Below are 21,031 nucleotides of genomic sequence, written 5' to 3'. Positions count from 1 at the left end.
AAAGTAAACCATAGTGTTCAGTGGATTTACTTATGCTGACAGTCAAAAAATGGCCTCTGTATATTTCATAATATTGCACAATATAGTAATATACATTACTGGACACCTATAACAAGGTACTGATATTTTCTCCTAATAACAGTATGACAGTGGGAAACTTCATGCAAAATACAGAGGATAACTGATTTTTTGCAAAATAATTCAAGGTTCAGGAGAAAACCAAGTTATGAATTATGTAGATGTTCACACTGATGTTTTCCCAAGTAATAATTTCTAAAGAGAGATTAATATAAAGAAGTTAAGGGAGTAGAGAAGGGGAAATCTCAAATGGCTAGTAAAAGATTTTTCAAATATTACTGAAATCAAAGAGTGAACATGTAAAGTTGAGATTTCAGAGTTACACAAGGAATTCATAGTTCTCACTATTGAGGAAATTCAAATACACGTAATTCTTTAAAATTAGCTGAAAGATTATTTTCATTTTATCAAAATAGACTAGTATTTTTTTAATATAGACCTGTATAAGGCATGATGACAGTTTAAAAGAGTCCTATGCTGTTTACTGGGTTTCAAGGCGTAGAACAGGGCTGGCAGACTTTTTCTACGAAGGGCCACACAGTAAATATTTTAAGCTTTGTGGACAATACAAGTGTCTGTCACAACTACTCAACTCTGCAACTGTAACATGAAAGCAGCCATAAACAATAATGAATGAGCATGGCCATGTTCCAATAAAATTTTACTTAGACCAAAATTTGAATTTCACATAATTTTCATGTTATGAAATATTATTCTTTTCATTTTTTTTCTAACCATCTAAAAATTCAAGAACCATCCTTAGCTCAGGCATCATCCACAAAGAGGCTACATGAAGGACTTGGCCTGGGTACAGTTTGCCAACCCCTTCCTCAGAAAGAAGAGTGAAAAGAAATAATTTAAGAAACAAATTTCTGAAAAGCTAAACAAAGGCATAGAAAAATACATATAGTTCCTTTCTTAAACACATAAAGCTGCCACTGTAATTTCTTATTTTCAAAACTCTTTTGCTCTAAGAAGATTTCTCAGGAAAAAGACAAGAATAAATCCCAATGAACTTTGCTATTGATTAACTATTCTAGGACCAATATACAGATACCAAAACAAATTTTCCTCATCTATGTTTTATGAAAATATCAGGAAATGGAAGTAAGGAGTACTATGAAAATGAATAGGCTTTTTCCCTAAAAATAGATTTTTTAAAAAGTGCCCAGATGGCCATTTCATTTTACCCTAAACGACTCAACAAGCTCCTGCTGTGTTCAATATGCTGATCTGTGCACTCACCTCTATACGTTTCTGATTTCCATTCACAGCAACCTACAAAACTTCCTTCCCCACTGACTAGAGAACAGAGAGACTAACCTTACACTTGCTATTTAGTCCCTAAATATTTAGATCTCCAAGGCAGACATGTAGATAGCAGTTCTTCCCCAACCTAACTTATCCTTTCCTCCTTGCTCTCTCATCTGCATTTCCCTTATATTAGGATCCCTCACCCCCTGAAAGAGGTTCACCTAAAGGTATAATAACTTGACAACTCAGCAATCATCCCTGGGAGGAGTGGTGGTAGTGTTAAATGTTCTGAAATATTTAATAGTCAAGACATTTAAAATACTCTGAAAGGCCATCCTTTTCCCTCAGAGTTGTTAATCCTTAGAATCAGAGAGCTACTCATCTTTTTTGTGGTGTATGCAAACTGGAAAACTCCCAAGTTAAAACAGGAGTTACATAATTTGGTTAGGGCTATCAATAACACGAGATAATATGTGAATAGAAGACTAACAACTGAGAAACCAAATGAAGCCATTTTTGGAGGAAAATACTCCTATTATTTATTTAACTTAAGATTTACTGAGTATAGGGCACCTGGGTGGCTCAGTTGGTTAAGCAACTGCCTTCAGCTCAGGTCATGATCCTGGAGTCCCAGGATGGAGTCCCACATCAGGCTCCCTGCTCAATGGGGAGTCTGCTTCTTCCTCTGACCCTACTCCTTCTCGTGCACTCTCTTTCTCTTTCTCTAATAAATAAAATCTTAAAAAAAAAAGATTTACTAAGTATATTGCAGTTGCACCATACAAAATAATATATTCATGCAAGAAAAATCCCTAGATACAAACAATTAAGACCTTATATTCTTTGAGAGAATATCACCTTTTGGAACAGAGAACAAACTTCAAAATAACCTGTGCATACACTTCACCTCTAGTGGTAAATACCTATATTAGGATTTATTATCAGAATCAGAGGAGTTTTGTGGGTTTTTTTTATGTATACTAAACCTGTGATGAGAACAATGAAGATACTGAACATTCCTTTAGTTATGAACACGGTTTACCTATAATATTACTATTGATAATAGATTTAGAAAAGACCTATTTTCCTCTCTGATGATTTAACAATGTGGGGAACTTGTGCTGCAGCTGTCCCACTTAAAAACCTAGGATAAACAGGATATAATGAAAACAAGTTACAACAAAACAAAGTAAATCCTGGTATTTTCATACTGATCAAACAATAAGGTGATAAAACAAATACTGTTTTGATACCTTAAGGACTAGTAGGTCTATTCACAGGAGACATTCTCCTAAGCATATTCTTGCCAGGAGATTGCTACTTCAATGTTAGAATATGTGGTAAAACTCACTGTAAACGTTATGAATATGTAACTCTCACAGAGCAAAATTTAATAACTAAATATCAAAGTAGCTCCAGAAAATGCCTATTTGATATTCTTCCTGTATATTATAGTATCTAGTTTGGGCTACTAGTAACCTCTACAAGTTTTTGGGTTTCTTACAATGGTTGTTGGTTTCTGCTTCAGGAAAGTCAAGGGAATAGAAATACCTTTTGGCACAGGACATAGTGCAGAATCGTTTTGACCGAAGAAATTCATTAGCATATCCCATCTTCCCACAGAATTCACACTTGAGCAATTCACTGTCCATTTCTTCTAATGTCTCTAAAAAAGAAACAAAGGAAAAAACTTCCAAAAATTTAATTGTGGTAGATTTTCTTTTAGCATCTACTTCAGCTGGATACAGCTAGTTCAGTCCCTCCAGGAAACTTAAAGGAATGGTCTTTTAACTTTTCAATCCATAGCCACTGTGGCAGGGAAAATACTCCAAAAACAACTGCAACCACCAATTCCCTCTTACTCCTCCATAAACATTTTATGGAGTTTTCTCTGTATAAATAAGCAATGCATTTTTAAAGGTTCATTTTGCTAAGAATCCAACACACCTAAAATGGGCAAATAACTTTATTGAGCAGTGTAAAAGAAATGAAGATGAATAAGACAAAGTAACAACCTTCAGGAGGAACACTCTCAAAAGCACTGCGTAGGATATGAATTTTGGTGCATGGTGCTACGAAGATACATAGCAGAGAACACTTAATGTAACTGGAGAGAATGAGGATGACTTCAAAAAGAAGCTAAACTTTTGATATGCTTGATTTTAGAGGAGCATGTAAGAGAACATTTTCAAAGGTCTGCAGTGTACAGTAGAAAATATAGATACACATATCTAATTGTAAAGCAGTCCCTTTGAGGTATATCATATTAAAACAAAAACAGTTTAATCTTAAAAATCACAAGTAATTTTGTAATTTCTAACCTCTGCTCCTTTTTGTCAGAGTGTTCTCTATTAAGTTAGAATGTCCTTCCCTCCACCTCCATAGCCATAATTTTCTTCAAGCCATATTATTAGACCCAAGGAAACTTTCTACCTAAATCCTCAAGTATCCAGCAGCAATCACCTATAAGCAAATTTTTTTTTTTTTTTTAAGATTTTATTTATTTATTTGAGAGAGAGAGAGAGAGAGAGAGAGAGAGCACATGAGAGGGGGAGGGCCAGAGGAAGAAGCAGACTCCCTGCTGAGCAGGGAGCCTGATGCGGGACTCGATCCTGGGACTCCAGGATCATGACCTGAGCCGAAGGCAGTTGCTTAACCAACTGAGCCACCCAGGCGCCCTAACTGTTAAATTCTTAAATCCATCATATTCTGCCATGTTCTTGCATCACGATAATTCCTATGCCAAGTCATGTAGAATACGTAAAAAAGCATACTTTACTAACTAAAGCTTTTAGCTATGAGTCCCCTGTGTGCTTTTCTATGTTACTCATTTAACCAAAGGCTTATTAAGATAAAGAGGGGACTCTGAAATGTAAACATGGATGACATGTACTCAGAAAATTTAGGCAGTCACATTATCCTAGTGTTACTGAAGAAGCAAATGGCAAAGTGCTAAATCAAGACAAGACAGCAAGAACTACTAAAAAACATACTGTGAAATATCTGCAGTCTCAAGGGACAGCCAAATATTATCAACATGACTGATCAAATCATGAACTAGCAAGAGTTCACTGATTGTGTCAGTCTTACTTCTCACTATTTCTCTAAGCCCACAGTCTACTCCTCACTGTCCCCTCCTGAAGTTATGTGAACATCCTTTGTACATTTATTCATGGTTCCAACCTGAAAGGTTCTTCCTGTTTGTTATCTATGTTTCATCATCCAAGACCCAGGTCAAATCCCATCTCTACAGAAAACTTACCAAACTGGCAATAATCTCAGCCAGGTTTGTTGTTGTTTTCCATCATGATAAGCATATTCTTTAATCCCCATCACCTATTTCACCCACCTCCCCTCTGGTAGCCAGTTTGTTCTCTATAGTTAAGAGTCCGCTTCTTGGGCGCCTGGGTGGCTCAGTTGGTTAAGCGACTACCTTCGGCTCAGGTCATGATCCTGGAGTCCCGGGATCGAGTCCCGCATCGGGCTCCCTGCTCTGCGGGGGGTCTGCTCCTCCCTCTGACTCTCCCCCCTCTCATGTGCTCTCTCTCTCAAATAAATAAAATCTTTAAAAATTAAAAAAAAAAAAAAAAAGAGTCTGCTTCTTGGTCTCTCTCTTTTTCTCCTTTGCTCGTTTGTTTCTTAAATTCCACATGAATGAGATCATGTGGTATCTTTCTCTGACTTATTTTACTTAGCATTATATTCCCTAGCTCTATCCATGTTGTAATGGCAAGATTTCATTCTTTTTTATGGCTGAGTAATATTCCACTATATGTATATACCACATCTTCTTTATCCATTCATCCATCGATGGACACTTGGGCTGCTTTCACAGTTTGGCTATTGTAAATAACGATGCAATAAATACAGGGGTGCATGTATCCCTCTGAATTAGTGTTTTTGTTTTTTGGGGGGTAAATACCTAATAGTGCTGGATTATAAAGTAGTTCTATTTTAAATTTTTTTTTGAAGATTTTTTTTACTTATTCATTTGAGACAGAGATACAGAGAGAGAGAGAGCGCATGAGCAGGGGGAGGTACAGAGGGAGAGGGAGAAGCAGGCTCTCCACTGAGCAGGGAGTCGGATGTGGGACTCAATCCCAGGACCCTGGGATCACGACCTGAGCCAAAGGCAGAGGCTTAACCATCTGAGCCACCCAGGCGCCCCTATTTTTAATTTTTTGAGGAACCTCCATACAGTTTTCCATGGTGGCTGTACCAGTTTGCATTCTTTTCAAGTGTTCTACAGAAACAACCATAAAACAGTAACAAAACGGCAATAAGTACTATCTATTAATAATTACTTTGAATGTAACTGGACTAAACGCTGCAATCAAAAGACACAGGGTGATAGAGTGGATAAAAAAAACAAGATCCATTTATATGCTGCCTACAGCAGACTCATTTCAGACAGAAAGACACCTGTAGATTGAAAGTGAGGGGATGGAGAAACATTTATCATGCAAATGGATGTCAAAAGAAAGCTGGGACAGCAATCAGACAAAAGAGACTTTAAAACAAAGACTAAGAAGAGACAAAAGACACTATATAATAAAAGGGACAATTCAACAAGAAAATATAACAGTTGTAATTATTTATGCACCCAACATGGAGCACCCAAATACATAAAATAGTTAATAACAAACATAAAGGATATAATCGACAGTGATACAATAATAGTAAGGGACTTTAACACCCCACTTCCACTATGGACAGATCATCCAAACAGAAAATCAACAAGAAAACAATGGTTTTGAATGACACACTGGACCAGATGGATTTAACAGACATATTCAGAACATTCCATCAACCAGGTTTTTTTAAATTGAAATATAATTGACATGTAATATTAAATTAGTTTCAGGTGCACAATGTAGTCATTCAGCAGTTATATTCATTATGAAATACTTGCTACAAGTGTATTACAATATTAGTCACTATATTCCCTATCCTGTACAATTTATTTTATAACTGGAAGTTTGTACCTTTTAATCTCCTTCACCAATTTCACCTATCCTCCCACCCTCTCTCCTTCGGCAACCACCAGTTTGTTCTCCATATTTATAAGTCTGTTTCTTTCTACTGTTATTTGTTTGCTTGTCTTATTTTTTAGATTCCACATATGAGTGAAATCATAGGGTATTTGTCTTTCTCAGTCTGGCTTATCTCATTTAGCATAATACCCTTTAGGTCCATCCATGTTGTCATAGATGGCAAGATTTCATCCTTTTTTATGGCTGAGAAATAGTCCATTTTGTGTGTGTGTATGTATACATACACACACATACACACCACATCTTCTTTATTCATTCATCTATTGATGATGGACACTTAGGTTGCTTCCATATCTTGGCTATTGTAAATAATGCTGCAGTAAACATAGGAGTACATATATATGTATCTTTTTAAATCAGTGTTTTCATTTTCTTTGGATAAATACCCAGAAGTGGAATTACTGGATCATATGGTACATCTTTTTTTAGTTTTCTGAGGAACCACCACACTATTCTCCAGAGTGGCTGCACCAATTTACATTCCCACCAACTGTGCATGAGAGTTCCCTTTCCTCCGCATCCTCTCCAACACTTGCTATTTCTTGTCTTTTTGCTACTACCCATTCTGACCGGTGTGAGGTGATACCTCATTGTGGTTTTAAAACCACAGTGTGGTTTATCTCAACTGGTTTTAAAATCAGTTTTAAAGTCCCAAGTTCTTACCGTCTGTACAATTCATTTAAAACTTACCACATGTTACTCCTTAGTTATCTTAAATTCGCTAGTTCCTACTAGATCGAAAGCTCCTCTCAGGTTCTACTACAGTCTAACATATGCTGTATGTCTATTATATTATAAACCATGAGTATCATGACATATGCTGTGAAACTTCCTAAGCGGTTTTCCATTTTTCTCCAATGTGTACACACAATAGGGCACATTACACACAATAGGGCACATTATGTGCTTTTTAGCCTAGAACTTTCATTTATACACTTCTTGTAGTTATAGGCAAGAAAAAAAATCCCTGCAGGGCACGTGGGTGGCTCAGTCGGTTAAACATCCGACTCTTGGTTTTGGCTCAGGTCATGTTCTTGGGATTGTGAGATTGAGCCGCGCATCGGGCCCCACGCCAGGCCTGGAGCCTGCTTGAGATTCTCTCTCTCCCTCTCCCTCTGCCCCACCCCCCCCAAAAAAAAAGAAAAGAAAAAGAAAGAAAGAAAAATCCCTGCATATTCAACTTTACTACTCTTCATCTCAAATGAAACATTTTCTCAGATAAAATAGTAATAAGCATAACTAAAAGTATTTAGGAATTAAATGAAATTAAGTTCATAACAAAAGGCAAAATGTAGGCACTGCCTCGATTCTCATTTGAAAAATAACTATAAAAGGATATTTATAACAATTTATACAATTATAATACAATTGAGGAAATCTCAATATGAACCAGGTACTAGATGACCCCAAAGAATTACTATTGTTTTGTGTGATATAGCATTATACTTACATAAGAAAATGTATATTTTTTAGAAATGCACAATGAATTATATACCAGTGAAAGGAAATGAGGACTATGATTTTTTTAAAAAACAGAAAGAAGGAGGGAAGAAAAGAAGAGAAAGAGAGACGGGGAATTGGAGGAAGGAAAACAAAAGGGATAGATGAAGCTAGTATGGCAAAAATGATGTTTGATATTGGGCAGTGTTGAGTCTGGGTGAGTGAAGATTCATTATACAATTCTAATTTATGTATGTTTGAAATTTTTCATTGTTAACATTCTTTTAAAGTGAAAAAAATCAAACTGATCTCAATATAAGTTAGCAGCAAAAACCCAATTTTATACTACTGTCATACTCTTTGCTGTTCAAATAAAAGGTAAACCAGGAATAGATTTCAACAATTTATAACTTACTAACAAACAGAGATGCCTTCCTTTGAACAAACAGGAAAACCGTGGGCAAAGACTATTTTGTTTACCAGCATGCTGTTTTGCTTAACTTACCAAAGTTCAGGCACATACAGTATATGCTCAATAAACATGTGAAAGTTAATTAATTTTAGATAAAATATACTAAGATATTAAGGATAATTACTTAGACACAGATGTTAACTAAAACACTACTGTAGAGCCCTGACTACACGAAATGCTATCTGATTAAACTGTATCACAATTACAGGGCCATGATCAGAATCAATAAAAAATAAATCACTTCTGCATTTATTTGTGTTCGTTTTCCTATAGTCATTTTGTGTACAACTGACTTTTCTGGAATATTTCACTATTAGACTTAAGTCTATAAAAAAGGAATCTCTGACATTAAGAAGATTTAGTGGTATTTTCCTCTTTGAACAAATTTAATCACCTCTTGATTGACAAGTACATCCTTAATACAACTGTAATACCTACCTGACATCAAACATCAGGATGTGGAAAGTCTAAAACCAAACAACCCAGAAGCTTTAAATTTTTAAGCAAACTCAGTAAAACAGTCACTTAGTTAAGTCTGCTTAGGAAAAAAAGACAGAACTGGTTGCTTTGGTGCTAAAATTCTAAATTACTTTCATATATAGTGGAACTTTCCCTCCCACACTCCTTCAAAAGTCAAACTGACATTATGCAATTAAACATCAATCTTTCTATTGGAATTATTTGGCCATTAAAGGTCTGATTAGCTTTCCATTTACCTCAGTTAAATAATGCATTATATAAGAATAAAAGTGAATAGCTTTCCTAGTGTGTGAAAATGTGTAGAATAAAAATCCGTATCCTGTTTCAAATGGTAAAAGTCAAAGTTAATTTAAACAGTATCTTAAATAAAATCCACATACCTTCAGCAATCATGTCTTCCATCTCTGTGTCAGATGAATTATCTGCATGCTTTGTATTATTCTGTAGCTCTGGCTGAACACATACAGAATTTATCACCTGATTATCCAAAAGAGGCCTTTTTTTCACAGGCTGTTCTATTAGCAAAGATGAACGACTCACCTTCAAAAGAGATAGAGAATAAAATAATCTTTTAAAAGGCTTTTCAGAAATAACTTGGTTAAAAAACCTCTTGGAATGAATAATATCTGTACTAATTTACTTGTTCAACTGATCAGTTGAACTGATTCACTAAGTGCTTTATTCCTTAAGAAAATTTTAGGCAATCTGGACATCAACAGTTGTATTTCAAGTCATCAACAGTTGTATTTCAAGTCTTCAGCAGTGCAGATGCTTCAAAGTCTCTGTCAAATGGAACCTTTTCCTAGTTTAGGCAAGTAGTTAAAAAATGTCTTTAAAAAGCAGTAATGGGGCACCTGGGTGGCACAGTCAGTTAGGCATCTGATTCTTGGTTTTGGCTCAGGTTGTGATCTCAGGGTCATGAGATCAGATCAAGCCCTGCATTGGGCTCCACGCTCAGCACAGAGTCTGCCTATGACTCTCTCTCCCTCTCCCTCGACCCCTTCTCCCCACCCCCTGTGCTAGCTCATGCTCTCTTCCTCGTTAAAATAAGTCTTTTTAAAAATAAAAAAATAATAAAAATCAGTAATAAATTTTGATTAGCCAGTATCCTTATTTTTTTTCTGCAACAACTTTTAAGATTTAGTTTTCAGGTACAAAGCTTTTTACTCGTAGGGTTGTCTCCTCAGGATAGATCACTATTGTATGTATTTTAAAGATAAGTGAACTAATGTTCTAAGTGTTTAGGTGATTTCTTTACAAAAGCAGAATGAGGATTAGAACTGGATCTCCTGACTCCTAGTCCGGCAACCTAATCCACTATAATCACAAAAACAAATGGAAAAATCCTCAAACATTAACATGAAAATCAACAACAAAATATTTGCTTATATTCAATATACTTGGTTAAGGCATAAATACTACTTATTTTAGAAATGTTTTCAGCAAAAACAATCCAGACCAAAAATATTTACTGATTTGCGAGTGAACCTTTAGCTAATCTGAAACAGAACCTCCTTTAAGAATGCCGGTTAAGTCTCCGATATCTGCCACAGATGGTGAACGTCAGCTTATTGTAAATTTCTACATTTAACTTCAGAGAAGAATCACTCATGAACTTTTAAATTGTGTTCATTTCAGTTAGTATATTTAATATACCTCATGTAAAATTTACAAAAGGTATTGCTGAAGAACTGTAATACTCAGTGCTGCTGAGAGTTTACACTTCTGTTGTGTGAATATATTTAAATAATCTTTCCAGAAGCGCTTGGCTGGCTCAGTCAGAAGAGCATGTGACTCCTGATATTGGGGTTGTGAGTTTGAGTCCCACACTGGGTGTAGAGATTACTTAAAAATAAAATCTTTAAAAATAAAAATAAAGCAAATAAATAATCTTTCCAGAAAATAATTTGGCAATATATATCATGAGCCTTATGAATACATATGTAATGTGATTCAATATCTGTACTTCAAGGAATTCATGCTAAAGAAATTACTAAATATGGAAACCTAAAATGTCCAACAATAATGCAAGGATTACATAAATTATGGTTGTCCATAAAGTGGAGTACTATGTAACCTTTCAAAATGTTTCCAAAGTACTATTAATCATACGAGAAAACAAAAGCTCTAAGTATACTAAGTGACAAAAACAGAACTATATATATAATAATCTTGATCATATGAAACATATATGTAAAAAATACACATTGTGGTATTACTGGGGATGATTTGCTCTGTACATTTCCCATATTTTCCATTTAAAATAATACATTATTAATTTTATAATCAGAAAAAAAAGGTGTAATTGTCACAAGTGATTGAGTAATAGCAGCGATGGGTACTACGTGCCAGGAACTGCACATTTAATCCCCACCACAACCCTCAGAGCCAAGTGTCATCTCCACCTGCCAGATGAGCAAAAATTAAGATCAAAAAGGCTGAGTGACTTAACAAAGGTTACGGTATGCAGCACAGCCAAGATCCAAACCCTGAGGAGCAGGGAAAAGAGACTATTGCTCCACTATCAGAATTCTTACAGGAGATCCAAAGTTATTTATTTATTTTTAAGATTTTATTTATTTATTTGACAGAGATAGACACAGCAAGAGAAGGAACACAAGCAGGGGGAGTGGGAGAGGGAGAAGCAGGCCTCCCGCAGAGCAGGGAGCCCAATGCAGGGCTCGATCCTAGGACCCCGGGATCATAACCCGAGCCGACCCGAGCAGAAGGCAGACGCTTAAGACTGAGGCACCCAGGCGCCCCAGGAGATCCAAATTTAAAACACACAGTTAACTGAAGCCAAAGGCAAATGATGAGGCAACCCACTATCACAATGCAAGATTTTCCCCACCCAGGAATCTAAAATACCAGGTATAATTCAAAGGCTCTTGAAATGAATTCTTTTGTTTTCTTGTCTTAGATTTTGGCTTTGACTTCAGCCACTTGTCTTTTATTTTCTAAGGAAAAATGTCCATCTCTAGATATTAGCATAGAAATTATGTACTGCTAGTCTCAACTTATAAGACTTTCAGTGATAGAAAAATAGCACCTCCAATGTTAAGTGAAGATTTTAAGGCATTTTAAAAATCTGACTGAAGGCTGAGATGTAAGGATGAGAAAATCTATTTGCTAATTATAAACCATCAACTGAGTAACTTCAGAATTATCAGGTTGGGAAGTTATTATCTTAGGCACTCAAGTTCACAAAGTATTACGTTATATAAGAAACACCGTTTTAAAAAAAATAATGCACTTTAGGTGTCATTTCAGTCCCCTTAAAAAGAAATAAGAGGGGCACCTGGATGGCTTAGTCGGTGAAGCGTCTGCCTTGGGCTCAGGTCATGATCCCAGGGCCCTGGGAACGAGCCCCGCATCGGGCTCCCTGCTCAGCTGGGGGCCCGCTTCTCCCTCTGCTCCTACCCCCGCTCACACTCTCGCTCTCTCTCTCAAATAAATAAATAAAATCTTTAAAAAAAAAAAAAATTTATTTCACTGGAGTAATCTTCCCATTATCTTTGTCTAAAAATTATAAAATTGATATCCTTAATAGCCTGAAATTTTTTCCTTAGTTTATATATAGCTAGCATAAAAATTCTAGAAACATATTTGGAAATATATAAATAATATGTAGAGAAATTCTAGATAAGGGATCAACAACTTTTTTGAAATAAAATTATAAGCATTTTATTAGAGAACAATACACTACAATTAAACATAATGCTACATGAATAATTTTAAAAATACAAATTTGCTTACTACTTACAGGAAATGGCTCCAATCCCTCCTGAATCACAAAGCCTTCAATAACATGGGTTAAGATCTGTGGTTTAACAATAGCCTGTGGAGGTTTGTTTTCTATACTGGGAATGCTACTGGGCACGGATGTACTATTACTCCTCGTGGTAGCAGCGGGAAGTAAGAGTGGAGGTGGAGGAACAGAAACATGTGAAGGATCTGATGGAGATTTAATTACTGAAGCACTGACTGATGCCACAGCAGGTAATTCCACTTGCTCTGGAAAAAAAAGTCATTTTTTTATCTTTAGCATTCTGTGCAGGCAAATAAGAAAACCAAGAATAAACATTAATAACAATAACCGTCCACACCTGGTGCTTTAAAACACCATTCTAAGAACTTTATATTTAATCTCATTTAATCTTATGAGATAGAAGCTACTATTATCCCCACTTTACAGAAGGGGATAACTTGCTCAAAGTGATCATTCCAACCCTGGTTAAAAAGAACTATTCCATAAGATATGAAAAGTGTTTCAGAATGTCAATTTAAGAATTATGAAAACTGTTACTTTTTAAAAAAATTTCAAGCTACACAAATATTAAATTCCCTATGTTCCTGTTTATATATTCCAGATGGCATGGGGGAAAAAGTACTTTGAAAGTATACTTAAATAAAAAAGGATCATAAAATCCACAGAATAAGTAGAGATTTTTAAAGGATTACACAGCATCACCTTTATTTCAAGTAGTAAGGCTAATCCAAATCCATGCACAATTTTTTTTTTTAAACAACTCTTCAGTGACACTGTGTATGTCAATTTGGGGGAACACTTTAGTACCAGGCAACTGCAAAATACTGGGTTGGATCACTGTGATCCCTCCCCTTCAAACTCTGAAGACCACAATAAGAGAGACCCCACAGCCTATGATAGACTTTACCTACCCATATGATCGCACCAAACCTGTATGACTGTACTAAAGTGGAAAGATGGAACCGGTTGGCAGCTAAAAATATCAGTGAGTACAGATGTCTAAGAAAAGTAACAAAAAAAGAGCACATGTGTAAAGATAATACTACAACTTGCTGAGCACTTACATGCCAAGTACTGTGTAAATGCCTCACATGCTGTAACTCATTTAACCCTCAAAACTAGCCCAAGAGTAGGTACTGCTGTTGTTCTCCATTTCATAGTGTGGAAACAGAAAGCTTTATAAAGTAACTTGCCCGAGGGCACACAACTAATTAAGTAATGGAGCTGGGATACTAACCCAGGGAGTCAATTCTTCAGACAGTGCTCTTAATTACTGTGGTAACTCCTCTCCACTAGTAAGAAAAGGGTTGACACCACTATCAAAGATGCTCAAAATACAGCCCAGCTGGATAAAGAATAGGAATCCCTAAAGAATAAAAATTTCAGCTAAGAAAATAGTGTACTGATCATCTGTATAATCTCAGAAATGGAAAAGCTCTAACAATTCACTCTCAGGAATTGTGATTAATATAATAGAGCTTATCACAGCACTATTATAAGGCATTTATTAACCTAGTTCCATCAAATAATCCACCAAGATAAACTGCACTGGAAAAACAGTTTAAAATTACACAATCCCTTATTAAAAATTAAACAAGTCAACAGAAAATGCTAGTTTGATTTCGGGAACACAGTATTGTACACATGCATTACCAAACTGAGGAACTCCAGGAAAATCCTATCCTACATACCAAATCTTCACATTTACTCCTAGAGGAAAAGGGATAAAAATTATAAAACTCTAAAGTGGGACTGAAAGGTTTTTTTCCTGTTTGAAGGAAAATATAAATCTATGGGGTACTGAAAAATAAAATTTTAATGTCCCTTACAGATTTATAGATACTTTGTTACTTTAGAAATACAAAGCTGGGGCGCCTGGGTGGCTCAGTCGGTTAAGCATCTGCCTTCGGCTCAGGTCATGATCCCAGGTCCTGGGATAGAGCCCCGCATCGGGTTCTCTGTTCAGCGGGGAGCCTGCTTCTCCCTCTCCCTCTGCCTGCTTCTTCCCCTGCTTGTGCTCTCTCTCTCTCTCTCTCAAATAAATAAATAAAATCTTAAAAAAAAAAAAAAAAAAAGAAATATAAAGCTGCCTTGGGGCACCTGGGTGGCTCAATTGGTTAGCATTTGACTCTTGGTTTTGGCTCAGATCATGATCTCAGGGTTGTGAGATCTAGCCCCATGTCAGGCTCCGAGCTCAGGGCAGTCTGCTTGAGATTATTCCCTTTCCCTCGGCCCCTCCCCCCACCTGGCTCGTGCTCTCTAAAATAAATAAAAGCTTTAAAATATATATGTGTGTGTGTGTGTATATATATATATATATGTGTGTGTATATATATATATATATATATATATATATATATATAAAGTTGCATTAAGTATAATATGGTTTGTTAAGAAAATACTGCTTGGTACATGTTCTAATTAATTTTTATATCGTATGTGCCCATCTTTTAACATCCTAAGTGTTTTAAAACTAGAGCTGTAAGTTAGTGACTTTTTGAAGAAGCTAATAGCTATTACTTGCCAGTGTATAATCAGCTGTTAAAATAAAACTGAGAAACACTGATGTATTACAGTAGAACAAAAACACAATTATTACACTCTCTAGATTTAAGACAACTGTGAGAGAAAACAAAACTGACAGAACTTTGCCACAGGGTACTCTCTGCCTATTCAGTCTCATTTTCTGAGCAACATCTATGAGCTTTTCCACCTTTTTTATGGATGCTTTTCACTTTTAAAGAATTTTTAAAGATTTAGGAAAACTGAATACTGGATGGAAACAAATCCCTGTATTTTTGCAGGTCAGTTTATTTCATGATGTGATAAGAGTTATTCTAAAAATCAACTTGTGCTTGCTTTCCCCCTCATACACACAGTAATAAGTATGAAGTAGATTATAGGAAGATTCAGAACTCTACATTGCACTCAGACAATTTAGCCAGAGGGATTTGCTTGATAGGATCTTGCCCTGCATCCTTGAGGAAAAAAACGTGAAGATGTTCTTGTGTTCCAATATTTCAGAAGTGTTTAAATTTTCTTTGCATTACCATTAGTAATGCTTTTTAGGTAAATTAAATCACAGTCACAATGCAAGGTTAGTATCCAATTAAACTTTTATTTCTGCCTTTAAATCAAACTCCAGGAAATCTGCAGCAACATTAAATACATTTCAGTTCAGAGAAACTACAAAGATTTAATACGATAGATGTTCCTAAATCTATCTTTTGTGGTATTATTATGAATAAACACAGGCAATACTATTAAACTTGTCTTAAATATTTTATATCATTTTATTGACTAAACATTTTCTATTTCTCAAGAGGGAGAAAATATTGGAAGAAAACTGATTTTCCCCCTTCTGTGCTTTCCAGAGATTCATAATGAGAGTAAGGGACAAAATCAGAGAGAAGGCTCATGATCTGAGCCAAAACCAAGAGTCAACCCTTAGAAGAAAGGGTTAGAGTGCTGGCACACTTGAAAAGAGAGGGAGGGCAAGGGTAGCTTTGGTAGCAAAGTCAGTGTCCTATTACAATTGGTTTCCATGTAGGTGACAGTGGGTCTTGTTTACTGTAAATAATCACCAGGGCCATGAGAAGTTCAAGAAAACTGAATTCTTATAAGGAAGACTGAATCAAGATTAGGATTATCTGGGTCAAGGGTCAGCAAGCTTTCTATAAAGAGCCATACGGGCTCTGCAACTGCTCTTCTTTGCCACAGTAATACAAAAGTAAAGATAATATTTGAACAAGTAAAGAAAGGCAGCTGTGTTATACAGAATTTTATTTATGGACAATAAAATTTGAATTTGGTATAATTTTCACATGGCATGAAATATTACTCTTCTTTTGATTTTTTTTTTTCAACAATTTAAAAATTTTAAAACCATCCTCAGCTTGTGGGCCATGCAAAAACAGGCAGCAGGAAAGATTTAAAGGATGAGCTATAGTCTGCCAACCCCAATCTAAATAAATTATTCATAAATTTTTTAAAAATCTAACAGTCAGTAGAGCATGCAGCTCTTGATCTCGGGGTCATGAGTTCGAGCCCCACGTTTAAAGGGGAAAAAAAAGAAAAGCTTTTATTAAATAAATAAAACTAAAAATCTACATGGTCCTTAAAAAAAAGACTTAGACACTGGGCTCTAGGTCATACTAATGTTTTAGTAAAACACCTAGGATTCACAATCACTTTAATATTGTGAGGAGGAGCATAAAGAAGATTTACTTCATCTCATGAGTAGCACTAAAGTAGTGAATAAAAATTTAAATGCTTAAGGCCAAGGATTTTTTAATCCATGTCTCTAGTAAGAATTAGTGAGGTTTAATTTAAGAATTGTCTGGGAAAGAACACTTTTAAAAACATACTCAGCCTAGGTCACAAGCAATTATGAGGAGTGTCAGATATGACTCAGAATGCTTTGTGATTTCTGGAAAGCGTAACTGAAATCTTTTAATAGAACTCTGATTTATTCTAATTTTTAAGCTTAGAAATAGCTTGACAGATGAATCTGAATGGCCATATAAAATATATCTGTGCAAACCACTAAAAATTAGAAAGCTAAAGAATGTTTTTTACTTGGGTGGTTCCTCATCAACTGTTTTAATTGTTCCTCATTTAAAAAAAATCTTGAATTCTACTTATATTTTGCTGCAATTACATAATAGCTTAATACCATCTCCAGTTATTAAACTTCACTAACTTTACTAAACTTTATTACTAACATTTACCTAATAGAAAATTCCCCCAAATTTAGATATTTCCTTACCTAACAAAGGATGTTCAGAAGTCAAATCTTCTCTCCCCACAGTTATAGCTGCTGGAGACAGTGTGGGTGGTGGTGGGGTTCTGTCCATCCGGACACATTCATCTGACTCTTCTCGCATTTCTTCTTCACACACATCTTCTACTTGATAAACCTGCAACGACAAACCACACTGCCTTAAAATGTTTCTAAAAATACATTTACTAAGGTGTTCCTAACTTAACTGAAAAAAAAATAATAAATTCTAAGTGTTTTAAATTTTAAAAAGGCAAAATGATTATTTGATAGGCTGAAAGGAAAACTTTAAAACAGCTCAAATGAGGTTTTCCATAATGCTTGACAATATTTCACTAAAAGCAAGTTGTGGATCAGTATCTAAGCTACAAATTACTAAAGTTTCAAAAAGGTGAAAGTCAAGTCAGAACATATTTTTAATTTTGAGAATTAAAAAAAAAGTTTTGATTTTATACAAAGTAACTATTTGGGGAATTTACTATTGTTTCTATTAACTTCAACTGTCATAAATCAAAATAAATACTAGTATTTTTCACAAGCACACTAAGTAAATCTCCAAAATGACGTGTATCAGGAACTGCTTAAAGGATGACACCCCAGGCTCTCTTCTTTGTTATATTTATGTGAACTGAAGATTAAATTATGAAAAGTAATGTCTGAAAACATACAAAAAAGGTATGCAATTATATCTTTAATTCTTTAATCTTCTGATCTACTCAAGAATCTAATGAATTTTTATAAGCTAGTACCAGGTAAACAGAAAATATATGTCCTTGAAGTAATACACATACACACACACACCCCCCTCCTAAGCCATTTGACACATTATTTTTAGTTAATACTACTCCATACTTCTAAAGTTTTTAAGTTTTTAACAACCTTGTTATCTAATGCTAAAGAGCATACTGTAAGAAGAAAACATGGACTCAATCTGAGAAGGTACTATGTAACTAAAAATAACTTATTAATTTTTCATTAAACTTAAGGCTGTTTTCAAAGGCCACTTTTAGACTATTTTGTCATCATTTTACTAAAAACAAAGCCACAAAGCAGTTCCTTTCTTTTATATAGAAAGCTTATTAAATTTTCAAAAGTCATGAGTTTTTAAGATTACTTATATTTCTAACAAACATGAAAACAAAAATCTCTCAACATTCACAAAAAACTTTGTGATATCTAATACTGTATATATTTTTAATCAAACTACTGAAAAAGTTTGATGATTTGAAGTATATAAAGTTAAATATAAAAATGGTCAAGATTATTAAAATCAGCATAAACCATGTGTTATAAAAAGGACTATCAAGTTTCATCTACAAAGGCATAAATCCAGCAACAGTGACAGAGTTTAAAAAAAAAAACACCTAATTCTCCAAGCCTCCATTAAGAATAAAATATCTTGGGGCGCCTGGGTGGCTCCGTTGTTAAGCGTCTGCCTTCGGCTCAGGTCATGATCCCGGGGTCCTGGGATCGAGCCCCGCATCTGGCTCCCTGCTCCGCGGGAAGCCTGCTTCTCCCTCTCCCATTCCCCCTGCTTGTGTTCCCTCTCTCGCTGTGTCTCTCTCTGTCAAATAAATAAATAAAATCTTTAAAAAAAAAAATAAATAAATAAATAAATAAATAAAATTTCTTAAAAAAAAAACTTTTTAAAAATTTAGAAATCCTAAAAAAAAAAAATTAAGAATCGTCCAGTTACTGATGATTTTATACCAAATATAATATCCAGAACTGTGATCTGATTCAACTAAGTAGGCTACATTTTTAAAAGTTATTTGCTCCCAACCCTGCATCTGGAAACCTGTTTCACCAAGAGATTCCCTGCCTCATGTCTGGATCCTTACAGTACAACGATAGCTGCTAGTATCTGTTCACATAATTTTTTTTAAACGACGATAATGTCCACTACAGGGAAAGTCATCCAAAAGAAATGTCCTGGGGGTTTAAGGGGAAAAAAAACAAAAACAAAAACAATCTTCTAGTGAGGAGCATCTGCTGTTGTGGTGATTACCTTAATTTGGCAGTGGTAGGGATGTTGATTCAGAGGTAATTAGACAAGTATGGTTTTACCAACAAGTTCAATTGTATCTGTGTAACATTCCTTTATTAGATATTATCTTTTCTTAAAATGTCGAAATCCTCTCTTTAATTTTAATGCTGTCACAAGTTTTTCAAACACCTACTACAGTACCTTTTAAGGAATCAAAGTTTGATCATGCATAGAACTCTGGTTTTTAAAAAATAATGAAAAAGTTTTAAAGGATAAGAGTCATAACATAAACAGCATATTCTGAAATAATCCATCAAAGAATATTATAAAATACTTGTCATTCTTTATAGGTAAGCCTAACTACACAAACTTTCTTTCAAATCTGCTATGTAAAGGCAAAATAAGTTAATAAAAGAAGTAGGCAAAAACAGATCTGTCACAGACATCTGGTACCATCAACATAAAAAAATCTAAGTGCAACAACTAAAATACTGAATAAAGCAAAGAAATAGAGGTTTTACTCACAAGATCATTAGGAGACTGTGCAACGCAATTTGTTTAGTTCATAACTACAACTATTCTAAAACTAGCAATGACTGCCAAACTTACCTCAATAAAATACATTAGTCCCATCTGTATCCCTTTCCTAAACAAACTGTAGAACATTTATTAATTCTAAATTATCTACTCTCACATATCTTATCATACTCAAATGTCAATGACAAATTTTAGTTTTATAAATGTATCTTTTATATATTTTTTAAAAATCTACTTTTACTTTGACAATTCATAGTTAATCTTTTAAACTTCAAATCTCTTGAGAAGTAAATAGATATTACTATCTTTAAATATTTGAAACAACCAGGTAATTGTGAAGAAATGTGTAATTCATGAAGAAACATGATTTGATAAAAAAAAAGTAAGATGTGATTAAAGATAATAAAAGAAAAACATAGTAACTTAATAAATAGGCTATGGTACTCAAAGAAAGATAAAAGATAAGAAAAATAACATAGGAACATCTATAGCAAGTATGACCACACCAGTGACAGCAGAAAAAGTTACTATTTTCATGGGGGAAAACAAAAACTTCAAAATATGAGATAACATAAATTAAAAAAAAAATTTTTTTTAAGAGAGGACAGCAAGAACAAGACCTTAAATTTTTTAGCTTTCATGTCTTATTATGTTGATATTTCTATCCCAAATATGTTCCTCCAAAGTTTCCCCTAACAAAAACAATTAGAAAATTAGAAGGCATACAAAGAAATTTTACTTTTTACTTATTAAAACCCAATTCACTGAACTAGAAAGAATATAAATTTAAATTTGATTTCTTTGAAATTACTATACACTTTGAAGCCTGTGTTTTGTAATATCCATTGTAAATTCTTCAAAAATCTAAAAGAAAATATAGACATGAGAACTGAATGACAAACTTATTTCTAGATGCCCATTGTTGTTTCTATTGAGTTGTTTTTTACAAAAAATTAGAAGTGGAACTCAATCTCTTGCCTATTAACATCAATGAGGATGACAAGAATAAAGAATCTATAAATTTGCATCCTGAAAACCATTAAGGAACAGACTTTGAAACTCCTTTCCTGAGTTAATGGTTATTAATTTTTAAGTGATAAAATCTCTTCAGTCAAATCTGATATGAAACCTCCTTTGGGAAGACTGTTTTCCTCAGTTATAAATTATTAATTTGATCCTT

The 21,031-nt window shown here is 34.6% G+C and overlaps 1 protein-coding gene across 11 annotated transcripts in view; it reads right to left on the bottom strand.

The window, feature by feature from the left end:
• PHC3 (polyhomeotic homolog 3) overlaps positions 1-21,031 on the bottom strand; it is a 75,446-nt gene that overhangs the window by 14,802 nt on the left and 39,613 nt on the right. For all 11 annotated transcript variants that reach the window (XR_013446535.1, XR_013446541.1, XM_036118341.2 and 8 more), the window contains 4 exons: positions 17,316-17,466; positions 12,542-12,792; positions 9,159-9,318; positions 2,884-2,998 (listed from right to left, as the gene is read on the bottom strand). Coding sequence is in view for 9 of the 11 variants with exons in the window: in XM_036118341.2 (XP_035974234.1) it covers positions 2,884-2,998; positions 9,159-9,318; positions 12,542-12,792; positions 17,316-17,466 (677 nt within the window). In the remaining 2 variants the exon portion in view is untranslated. The remainder of the gene's footprint in view (positions 1-2,883; positions 2,999-9,158; positions 9,319-12,541; positions 12,793-17,315; positions 17,467-21,031) is intronic.

The sequence above is a fragment of the Halichoerus grypus genome, chromosome 1 (assembly GCF_964656455.1).
Source record: "Halichoerus grypus chromosome 1, mHalGry1.hap1.1, whole genome shotgun sequence".
In the NCBI taxonomy this organism is placed as follows: Eukaryota; Metazoa; Chordata; class Mammalia; order Carnivora; family Phocidae; genus Halichoerus; species Halichoerus grypus.
The sequence above is the reverse complement of the archived record's forward strand: the minus strand, read 5'-3'. Positions and strand labels throughout refer to the sequence as shown.